The 11,806-nt window shown below is 43.2% G+C and overlaps 1 protein-coding gene across 3 annotated transcripts; it reads left to right on the top strand.

Moving 5' to 3' along the window:
- Window positions 1–540: 540 nt before the first annotated feature.
- On the top strand, window positions 541–11,437 carry maza (MYC-associated zinc finger protein a (purine-binding transcription factor)). 3 transcript variants are annotated; one of them, XM_089017999.1, is made up of 8 exons: window positions 541–809; window positions 1,154–1,457; window positions 2,290–2,443; window positions 4,328–4,707; window positions 6,734–7,011; window positions 7,123–7,186; window positions 7,266–7,437; window positions 8,872–11,437. In XM_089017999.1, exons 2-8 carry the CDS (start codon window positions 1,425–1,427, stop codon window positions 9,180–9,182), a joined length of 1,392 nt encoding a protein of 463 aa, XP_088874125.1. In that variant the 5' UTR covers window positions 541–809; window positions 1,154–1,424; the 3' UTR covers window positions 9,183–11,437. The 3 variants fall into 3 exon arrangements, with proteins under 3 accessions (XP_088874125.1, XP_088874126.1, XP_088874127.1); XM_089018000.1 differs by lacking the exons at window positions 541–809; window positions 8,872–11,437 and adding an exon at window positions 8,397–8,805 and having other exon boundaries at window positions 874–1,457; XM_089018001.1 differs by lacking the exon at window positions 541–809 and having other exon boundaries at window positions 878–1,457; window positions 8,910–9,148.
- Window positions 11,438–11,806: the final 369 nt, after the last annotated feature.

The following is an 11,806-nucleotide window of genomic DNA, read 5'->3' as shown; positions in this document are numbered from 1 at the left end:
GTGTCACCATGAAAGCAGACTGACTGTCTGTTTTTTCCAAAAAACATCAAACATGCTTTGATTTAAGGAAAAAATAAGTCAGTATTTTTGCTGATATTCGGACACAAGAACCAAACCAGAAACTGATTCATTCTCAATTTGTCTGTGCATTTTCTTCAATAATAATAATAATAATTATTATTATTATTATTAAATATTAATTAGTAATTATTAAATATTAATTATTATTATTATTATACATACAACAGTAAGCGTAAAAAAAAGTCATTTGTAAGGCTAATCGATTATCAAGCAAACAGTTTAATTCCAACCCCTAAAAGGAAGCAGTCATCGATGAAAAAAACGTTTTTAGCTTTTGCCCCCCAAAATCCTTGATATCCAGGATATGGGTCATGTTCTACTTTTCTATTTGTCCTCAATATTAAGAATTCAGAGTATTTGTAGTTGTCTTTTTTCGTGTACATTTACAACCATGCCATCCCATTAAATCTTGTTTGTGTTCAAAGTGAAGTCATCACTGCTAAATGTTTCACCCATTAAAAGACAAGCACATAGGCTGCTTGACATGCACCCGAAAGGAATTATGAGATTTTGCGGAGTGACTCTTGCGTGAATGCTGTTTTCCACCTTCCAGCTGTTGTCGATTTACGCCAACCGTCTGAACCGTTCGACCATTTGCGAATTGCATCGACGTTGTTCGTTTGTCAACAGACACAAAACGGCGGCTGCGAGAAGGAGGTGGGGGCGGTGTCGCCAGTTTTCCTCTGCCGAATGTCGGCTTTTATTCGTCGGGAGACGACAAGACAACCGTGAGCCAACACTTTCCCTTTAAAGCGCAAACGACGCAGCGGGACAAGACTGGATTTAAAAAAAGGGAAAGGAAGAAAGACTGCGAGGGAGGGAGGGCGAAAGGGAGGGTGATGGCGTAAAAAAAGAAAGATGTCATCCCGGCCATTCAAATACCGAGGCGAATCTAGGAACCGCGGCCGAGAGGCGGGATCATAGTCGGGGAGGAGTACTACGCGAGACCGAGGCTTGCATTCCGCACGAAGGCCTCTCCTGCAGCTATCGCTAATAAATGTTGCCAACATTTTCATTATTTGTGATCCTCTTCATCCCCCTCTTCGTCAACTAATCGCTACTTTGCATGCAGAACTTTATGACACCGGACAAACTACATAAAAGGCACAATTGGAGCAGGGATGACAGCCTGCGGTTTTGGCGCATCTAATTTCACCGGGTTTGCAGGGAAAATAGCCTACAAGGAAGAGGAACCGCGATTTCGGCAAACGCCGTCCAGCGGTGCACAGTGGTTTTGAAAATTTGTCATTTTTGAGTGACTGAGGAGCAACTGAGTGATTTTTTTTTTGTTTGTTCCCTGGCCGAGGGAGCCTCCCGGCGGCCTGCATCTTGCTGACTGCAGCATGGACACTTCGTGGAGCAATTTCCTCTTTCAGGTGAGAGAGACAAGGGCTTTGTTTCACTTACACTTGGGTTACGGCGAAGAGGGTGGGTGTGATAGAGAAGAGGTCACACGGGGGTCGATATGTGAACCATCTGCCTTCTGCCTCCAGGTGTCAGGAAGCTGGTGGGAGGGTGCATAGTAAACCTTTCATTTGTATTTGGTGCACATAACGCGTATTAGTTATGATGGACATCGTGGTGCAGTGTTAAGTGTACGAAAATGTTATCACAGCATATTCATCGTAGTGTCACCTATGGCGGATGAAATTCACTTTGGGATAAAAATCAATGCAAACATTCTCAACATTCATGTTTTTCTGTTTCGAGCTCACTACAATGACGCCAACATGTATCACTGCTTACGTGACTTATATTATGACATTAATCGTGCAATCTGTATTGCTGTTCCAACTGAAAAAAAATATTTCACGTTAACAATTATTAAGTTTGACTTATTCATTCGGCAAGACAAAGCAATTCTTTGTGGTTCATTTCCTTTTTACATCTTGCAAAAGTTACTATTTTTGCAAATGATAGAGATTAGACAGAATAAGAAGTTAGTAACTATGTTGAGAAGGCCAGTTGTTTGATAACATTTGACATTTAAAAGACAACCATCCTTACCAAGGTGATCAATTCATGCTTTTTTTTAATGGAGTACAACAAAAATCAGACAATATTTATTACAGGGAGGATGAAATACGAAGGAATTGGACCATTTTAAATTAGTCGATTCTGAAAATGATTGCCAACTAATATGAGTTAAGTTGTCGATCAATTATGACATCTCTACATCTGCCTTTCTATTCGTCGACTTGTCAACAGACACCGTCGACTCCAGGCCAGCAGGAAGCGCCGCTGCAGGCAGAGCTCCTGCCCGAGCTGAGCGGCTCGGCCCAAAGTCCATTAGCCGAGCACCTGGTGACGCCACCATCCACCGTGGACACAGCCGCCCTCAAGGAAGAGCCACCGCTACCTGGTGAGGGGGGCGTGGAGGTGATGGTAGGGGGGAGGGGAGAAATGGACAAAACTACCGTGCAACTTTGACAAGTCTTGTGAATGACAAACTTGCCATCGTTTTTCTGATGCTGCTTGTACAAGTGAGTTTTGAGCCGGGTTTTAATGATGGGCAGCGAGGGGGCTTGCCGAATGTTTAGTGGCAGAGAGTGGGACCAGCAACAGAAAAGGCTTGATCCCATCTGAGCCTCTGTTTAGTTTTTGGCACATCTAATAATGTCTGGTCTACAGACCTGCTGCGTCAGGAACTTGTAGGGGAGGATGAGCTCGGAGAGGTAAGGAGGAACGAGGCCATTCAACGATTTCAAGACAAATAATAAGATTGTGAAAAGAGTAGGATTTATATGCTCCCGCTTACGAGTACTAGTCCAGAGGCGAGCAGCAGCATTTTGGACCAGCTGGAGATGCTTCAAGGAGGATTGGCTGACTCCAAAGTAAATCACATTTATTATTATTATTATTATTATTATTATTATTATTATTATTATTATTATTATTATTATTATTATTATTATGCTGATTATTATTATTATAATGATGATTATTATCTTCTTCTTCTTTTCCTTTCGGCCACAGCGAATCAGTAACCTCCATCTTCAGAGGTATGATACGCATGTTTGTTTTGGCCCAGCTTTTACGTCGGATGCCTTTCCTGACACAACCCTCTGTATTTATCCGGGCTTGGGACCGGCACAAGAAGACTTATGTCCCTTTGTGGCTACAGAACAAGCAACTCGCTCAGTAAAAGTCTCCCAAACACAAAATGGTCATACTATGAATAAATAATCTCTCTCTCTCTCTCTCTCTCTCTCTCTCTCTCTCTCTCTCTCTCTCTCTCTCTCTCTCTCTCTCTCTCTCTCTCTCTCTCTCTCTATATATATATATATATATATATATATATATATATATATATATATATATGATTATTATTATGATGATTATGATTATTAGAGACGAGTCAACTTTTCTACATTGAAAGCACTCAGAACAGTGACACATTTTTTCAAACCAAACCCTGTAACGATACATTCAGGCATGTATTCTTGCTGTAACACGCTGCTAGTTTAGTCAGGAAGCTTTTCTGCTTTCCTCCGTTGGGTCGCATATCTTCCTGTAGAGTTTTTGGAACCATTTGGTATTACACTGAAGGCGTGTAGCTTGCAAGTTTCACTTGACTGTTGCTTAAAAAAATGGTGATCATGAGCTATGATGTAATGAGGGAATGTGTATAGTATCAGTGTTTGAAATAACGTAGGCCCCGGGCGTCCAACTTTTACGTTGGGCGTACAACTTTCAAAACGTCTCGGCACAGGTGGCCAACAACTTCTTCAAGAAAAAAAAAAAACATCAAATAAAACGTTTGTTTTATTCTTGAAAGCAACAGCGACAAGCCATGTGGACTCCTCTTTCTAAGCGCCTTTCAAAACTTTCAAGTACACTTTACGGTCACGCTATAGTGCAGAGTATGCAAATTGCCAAACGAATGTTCGTTTGCCAATCAGAAGCCTGTTTCATGCATCTGTATGAAACAGGCTGTACAATTAGAAGCCTGTTTCGTGCTTCTGTACGAAACTTTACAGTCATGCGACTGTAAAGTGTACTTGAGAGTTTTGAAAGGCGCTTAGAAAGAAGAGTTCACATGGCTTTTAGCAGACAACGCAACGCAAACATTGCATTGTGCACCCTGACGACAAACGACAACTGGAACAGAGTTGTCTGTCCTGGTGGCCGCTAACTTTTTGTCATGAGTTTCAGACACTGATAGTATATTTTTTGCTCTCACCCAATGGAAATGCCTGTCTCTAAATATCACACTTTTTACACCCCCCCCCCCCCCCACCACCAGTGAAAGTATGTCCGCCCAAAGCACCGCGCCCCGCCCACATCTGCTCCACATGCAACAAGGAGTTTAAAAACAGCTACAACCTGCGGCGCCACCAGTCGGTGCACACGGGCATTAAAATGAAAGACCGCGGCGCCCGAGACAAAGACGAGGCCGGCGGCATCGCCAAGGCGATCCCCAAGCAGAGTATACCCCTCTCCCTCCTCCAACTCACTCTGCCGTCGGAGCCCAGAACCCCTGACGCACCGGATCCCCGGCCTGGCCAGCAGGTGACGGTGTCCGTTACCCCGGTGACCATCGCTATGGCGATGCAGCCGCCTCCACAGCCCGTCCCGTCAGCGGCACTGGTGGTGGTGGGCGCCGCCGACGCCGCCGTGGAGCAGGTGAGCAACTTGGACCGACCGTCATTTATTTCAAATCAGTCGAAGGCAGTGGCGGGCCGTGGATCTGATCGCTAGGCCTTCAGTAGTGCCACGTCTGAATCAATCCAGGCTGAAAAAAAGTGTGGTGTGACTTACTACAAGTCCACTAGAGGGTACCATAAGCCAGGAAATAACTGACCGACCTTTTTAATGATGTCCATTTTTTCTTGAAAAGTCTATCTTGAAAATGGCTGAAACAGTAAATCTGCAACCAGATCTTCTCCTCCTTCAGCCAATATGGGTTGACAAAACTGCTATTAAATCAACACATTATATTTGCTTATGCAGCTTGCTACCAATACAGTGTGCTAGCTCTGGCCAGTATGCTACTAGTAACACTAGCAGCTTGTGATCAGAGTAGTTATCAACAACTATGATTGGCTCGTGACTAGCCAATCATAGTTTGCGAAAACTCTGACACTGACCAACACCTTCAAGAAGGCGTTGGTACCTCTTTTGGGTTGCCAACTGGGAATCTGATTGTTTAGAGCGACAGTTTGATCGACACATTTGATGCCACAGGGCCTGCAGAAGGGTCCCAGGTCGATTTCTGACCCTGGTAACAAATGATGGCTCAAATGTGATTGTAAAATGCTTAAATATGAAAACGGGCATCTGGAAGCAGCGCAACAGGGGAAAACTAATGAAAGGAAGCTGAAAGACAATGTAGAATTATTTAATAATAATTCATGGACAAAATATAATTAACATCAGTCCCTGATTCACATTATTTCAGTCCATTAGAGCAGGCTTTGCAGGCCTTGATGGTCCGCCACTGGTAGAAACAGGGATGAGAATTTTCCGACTTTTTCAGACCAAAATGACCAGATAAAGATAAGATAAGAGAAATATGTATTCTCGCTCTTTCGCTGTTCATTTCCTGTTTCGGCGCCATTTTGATTGGATAATACTGACGCCGTTTGGCAGAAAGCGCCATTTGGATTGGATGATCTTGATTGAGGTGCCGTTGATGTCGAAACAGGTAAACGCCCCCTTTTGAATAAGCGGACGAGTAAAAAAAAACAATCAAGTTAATTCGCTTTTGTGGAGAGAACAGGTTCTAATTTGATAGATTCTAATTTGCAATGAAACAATACCATCGATGAAACAGTTGAATATCAGTGGCACTTGGGCAAGCCCCCATGCTAATGATAGCATCAATATACTTCTGTGAGAGGCAGCATAAAGCAAGCGTGAAAGCTAATGCGCAGAGTGCAGGGTAGCTAGCAGTAACCTTACGTATGTACCCGACAAGTTGACTTTTCTTCTGATAGTTTGTATGGATTTTTACTACCAATCACGAGGAACAGAAAACCATTCATATTAATGGTGAGTACTATCACAAAGTTACTTTAAATAATACATTCTGACATTTTGTTGAAATCACATTAATATACGTTCAATGAACGTATATTAATGTGATTTATATATATATATATATATATATATATATATATATATATATATATATATATATATATATATATATATATATATATACACACACACAGTAAAGTGTCGTTATATCGATATCGGTTATTTCGATAGTACTGCTTATTACGATACTATTTCTATGAACGCAAGGAGAAAATTTACATGCCGCAGGATCGGATATATCGATAGTCCGGTTATATCGATATTTTTTACGACTCCCGAGAATATCGATATAACGAGACTTTACTGTATATATCAAACAGGAAATATAATAAAATATAACAGGAAATGTGCGTGTGCAACCCCCTGCCTTTTTTTCCAGACTTTTTTTCTCAATTGTCATACTCATCCCTGTAGAAAGTAAACTGAGATGACTTGAAACAATTCAAGAAGGCTGATTTACAAAAGGAAAAATAAATAAAATAAGTCAAATGACAGAAACAACGCCGTTGTGACGCCGTCCTACCAATCGAACCCCCTTTGCATCCAACATAACGACCTACTTGTGGAATCATCTTTAATTGGAGAGATGCACTCTCCCTTCGTTGTACAGAATCCCAGTCCGGTGGCCGCCGCCGCGCCCGCCAATCCCAGCGTTACCGCCAACCAGGTGCGCAAGAACCACGCCTGTGAGGCATGCGGCAAGGCCTTTCGAGACGTCTACCACCTGAACCGCCACCGCCTGTCGCACTCGGATGAGAAGCCGTACTCGTGTCCAATCTGCCAGCAGCGTTTCAAGAGGAAGGACCGCATGAGCTACCACGTGCGCTCGCATCAGGGTGGCGTGGAGAAGCCATACATCTGTCCGCACTGCGCCAAAGCTTTCTCGCGGTATGGGCGTACGCGTGTTTTGGATCACATCTACAGTCTTCTGAAGGGCTAAAATGAGCCGCAGGGGTTCTCCTGGCTTGACTCCTTACCCAATAGTTTCTTTTATTCTAGGCCGGACCACCTCAACAGCCACGTACGCCAGGTGCACTCAACCGAGAGACCCTTCAAGTGCACGGTAACTAATCCATCCCCACCTGAGCTTGCCCTTTCAACAAATGACACGATTCTCTCTCATCATCTCTCATCACCCGCAGACGTGCACGTCGGCATTTGCCACGCGGGACCGTTTGCGAGCGCATCTCATTCGCCACGAGGAAAAGGTGCCGTGCCATATCTGCGGGAAGCTCTTGTCGGCGGCGTACATCACGGACCACATGCGGGTCCACAACCAATCGCAGCATCACGCCTGCCACCTCTGTAACCGAAGTAAGAAACACACACAGATAAAAATAGTTGATTTATTCCACGAATAAATCTCACCAAGGATGGAAAGTACTGTATTTTCCGGTGTATAATGCGCACCTAAAATCCTTCATTTTCTTCAAAAGATGGCCCTGCGCCTTATACGCAGGTGCGCCTTATATGTGAAGTAATATTGAGTCACAACAGGTCGCGCAACTACTGCCAGCAGCCACCGACTCCATTTCCCCCTGTAGAGGTAGTGCGTTATAATGTAGCACCGTATAATGTAGTGTGCTTTATTTTTGGAAACCTTTAATCTATTTATATTTAAAGTGATACCTTGGTTTACGAACTTAATTGGTTCCCAGACAGAGTGTGTAAGGTGAAAATCGTGTATCCCAAAAATACATTTCCCATAGGAAACCATTAAAATGAGAATAATCCGTTCCCAGGTCCACATAAAACATAATTTTCTACTTTCTAATTTTCTAAGCCTTAAAACGACACAAAAATACCTTATTTTATGTATAATAAATGTACTATGGTATTATAATTAATGAAATGAACTGTACTGTAGAATAATGGCGTTTTATTTACCTGTGTGATGGTCGTTGATGGCTTGATGGAATGGAGTGGCCGGTTCCATCAGCATTAAACACTTGATGAGGAACATAACCTTCTTCTTTCACCATCTTGAGGAATAATCCCTTGTAAGTGCTTTCTCTGTGATAATTTTATCAGGTTCCTCACCAATTGTGTTCTGTTTAGCTGGGTTGATAGCTTTTTGTATGAAATGTACAGATGGCTTCTGCGGGTTGTTTCTGGAGCCTGATTGAAGGGATATTTTAACCTTGCAGTCTACACTCTGCCTTTGAACTGTCAAAGTTGAAACTCTGTCACTGTCGTCTGCCTGTCTCTTTAATGTTTACCCCCCCCGCCCCCCACTGCTGTGTTCTTGACCGATCACGTGGCTTTAACCGAAGACTCGGGACGGGGAACGAAAACAGTCGGCTGCCATTTTGTTGTGAGAAGAACGGGCTCGTTCGCAAATGACACATCGCTCATTGAGGCAGCTCCGCATACGGAAAAAAAGTTTGTATGCCAAGGTCAAGTTCATATGCCAAGGTAAAATTTTCATAAATGTAACATTCGTAAACCGAAAAGTTCGTAAGCCAAGGGGTCGTAAACCGAGGTATCACTGTACTGTATTTGGATTGGATTGGATTTGCCTTTATTAGTCTCACAGTGGAGAAATTTACATTTATACTTGGAAAGCTTTTTTTGTTTATTGAAGGTGCGCCTTATATATTGAAAAGGTTTGAACAATACACCATTAATTGGGGGTGCGCCTTATAGTAGAGTGCGCCTTATATATTGAACAGCTTTAAAAATACACTATTCATAGGGGGGGGGGGTGCCTTATACACCGGAAAATACGATGTCATTTACACATTGCAGGCTTTACCACACTGACGTACTTGCGGGTCCACGCGCAGAAGCACCACGGCCAGGAGTGGAAAGAGAGCGGCGGCGCCCGCGGCGGTTTTGGCGGCGCGGGGCCTGGTGGGGTGCTCCTGTGCCAGCTGTGTGGCGTGCAGTGTAAGACCACCACTCAGCTGCAGGGCCACATGGGCACGCACACCGCCCAGGCCGAGTCCGACCCCTCTGATCCCGTGGGCGAAGCCCCGCCCACCGGCGAGAGCGGCACCAGCGCCGTGGGGTTGCTTGTGACTGACTGCTCCAGCATCAGTGCACAGACGCACAGCTAGCACACGCGCGGTGGCGTGTGAGGAAGAAACCCTTGATGAAATCATGATGATGTCCCAATAATGACATTATCAACAATGGTGGGGAATTCGGAGTCCGGGTGCCATGTGGCCAAGATCGCTGCGACTGTGTCATGAATTAATTTTACTCGTGCCATACGCCATAATCACAACATAAGGATTTTTGTAGAGGAGACCAAAATAGTTCCCAAAATGTCCACTGAATATCCCTTCGTAGGGATTAGGCGGTCGGGAATGATGAATGATTCCAAACATGGGTGTTAATCTTCCATCATTCTTGAGTTAAGTTAACATTAAAGCACAAAGGCGACACCAAGATGGCGTTAAAGCGCAACACGAAGCTCCTCAAATTACTTCAACCTATTTCAACAAAGTACCACACCAATATCCTCAACACATTTCAACACAGTTCCATGTCACAAAGTCGCCTCCAAAACACAACATGATCTTCATCAAAATTCCACATAGTTCCCTGACACCAAGATGCCAAGAAAGCCAAACCTCACAGTGATGTGAAAAATAGACTTCAAGAAAATTGATACATTGTGTGATGTGAGGGAATACACACATACTAATGATATTTTCCAATATAGTGGACCTGGATAGTTCCATAAAGAGGGAACTATCGCAGTCCAACTGCATCATTCACCCATTCCCGACTCCTCAATTACTACAAAGGATTTCAAGATGCATTTGTTTTATACATTTTTGAGCTTTCTACGAAAAGTGTACTTCCTGCACATTTTAACAGCACTACCAAGTGTTCACCTCACTATGTAGATCAGCCTGTTGTGTTAGCAGCAGCAATTCCCAAAACATCCACAGACGTATTGGCTTCATCGCACTTGGCCAAATGGGACGAGGACTGTTGATGCCATCAAGACGTGATGACTTTTGCCATCAACGTGAAGCAAAGAAACCCGAGGCCAGGAAGAGAGTGAAAATAACTACAAACTTTGTATACATTTCTGTTTTTATCCCGCAAAACATTCCATGAATTCTCACGTGTCAGTGTGATGGGACTGGGATTCTTCATTGACGTCACCATGTGTGTGTTTTGCGTGCGTGCCTGCACTTTTTTTTATATCAGCGTTGATTGTGATTAATGATGAATTTGACATGTACTTTGTAGCTCTCTGCAATGGTGCAAAAAGATGGAAGTACATCTGTGCCATCCTACTTTCAATTGGTATTTATCACACTGAATTTGCTAGCCGTCTATATCGGGGATGGGCAACTGGCATAGGTCGACTGCAGTTTTAAATTGTAATATTGCCATTCACCAGTAGATGGCAGATGTGTTGGTTGCATTGGCACCAGGTCTTATATCACACTGTAATGCAGGGGTACAAAACTCCCAACAGACCTGATTCAATTGATCATGATCGTCCTTGGGCTTCTACGTAGCTTGCTGGTGATCTGATCGTTTGAATCAGGTTTGTTGAAATAGAGCATCGTCTAAAACAGGCAGGACATCGCTCGTGAGGAATGGATGTCCCGATCCCTACTATAGTGCAGCTTTAAGTCGGCCAAATATTGTCTGATCTGGAATGGTATCCATTGTTCAGGTGTTATCCACCTGAACAATAACATTTTGAGTGAGGTGATATTTGTTGAGGGGGGATGCAGAAAATTTAATTAGTTTTCTGTTCTGCAGTTTTGTGCTGCCCGTGGTTGGTACTTTTTATGCGGCGAGCCCTTTCCACTTTAAAAAAATGGTGTGTTTGTTTTGTGTTTGTTTCATACCCTTTGATTTTTAACAGGGGCTATTATATACATGCAATGAGAAATGTATTATAAAAAATGAAACATTCAAAGCATGTATTTTGTCCAGATTTTAAATGTCATTTTTTGTCATACTACCCTTTAAATGTGGCACCCCCAATGCATTTAAATTGCCCGTCCCTAAATTGTTTATTCACATTTTTAAAAAGTCTTCATTTCCAAAAGTTCAATTCAGAAAAAAAATCTCACAGATCAGTTAATTAAAAAAAAAAAAGCTTCTGCATGATGGATCTCATGCATCTGTCCGAAATGTAAAAATATTTTAAATCAATCTCATAAATACATCAATAATCTCTGTAGAATAAATTACATCTTTTAAAGGTCACTGTAAAAATGCCCCAAAAATTTAACAACTCCATAAATAGAGCCCCCCACACAACCCCCCAAAAAATGTAACGTGTAACAACCAGGTGGCTCGGATGTCCTTCCATCGAGAACTGTAATCCTTTGCCGTGTTCGTGCATAGCGATGATGATCGTCGAGTGTAATAAATGTCCTAAATAGGAAACTTTGTGAGTTGTTCCTGTCGCTAAGCTAACGTTAGCATCGCGCTAGCCCAAGTGCACATGACTGCCTCCCAACCCCCCTCCCAAACGGGCTCTACTTCGTCCAGTTGCCGGCCTCGCCTGCTTAGAGCGGGCTACAGCAGCCGGAGCTGCTACTGCCGTTGTCAACCCTTCCACTCATTTCCTTCACTTGACGGACGTTTTTATTTTTTGGATACATTTTCCGACCATTTGAAGGGCCTTTGATGCTTCACTAGCTCAGAGAAGCTCGCCGAGGGTTAGCTGCTCTCAGTGCTATCATCATCATCATCGCTA

This window comes from Hippocampus bargibanti, linkage group LG17 (genome assembly GCF_051943395.1).
Source record: "Hippocampus bargibanti isolate YZ-2025 linkage group LG17, ASM5194339v1, whole genome shotgun sequence".
Classification (NCBI taxonomy): Eukaryota; Metazoa; Chordata; class Actinopteri; order Syngnathiformes; family Syngnathidae; genus Hippocampus; species Hippocampus bargibanti.
Note: the sequence above shows the minus strand (reverse complement) of the source record. Positions and strands in the feature narration are given on the sequence as shown.

Coding starts and splice junctions, on each gene's coding strand:
- maza (XM_089017999.1), top strand. CDS start 1,425: ATGGACACTTCGTGGAGCAATTTCCTCTTTCAG. Junction 4,708..6,733: donor CCGACGCCGCCGTGGAGCAG/GTGAGCAACTTG, acceptor TTCGTTGTACAG/AATCCCAGTCCGGTGGCCGC. Junction 7,187..7,265: donor AGAGACCCTTCAAGTGCACG/GTAACTAATCCA, acceptor CATCACCCGCAG/ACGTGCACGTCGGCATTTGC.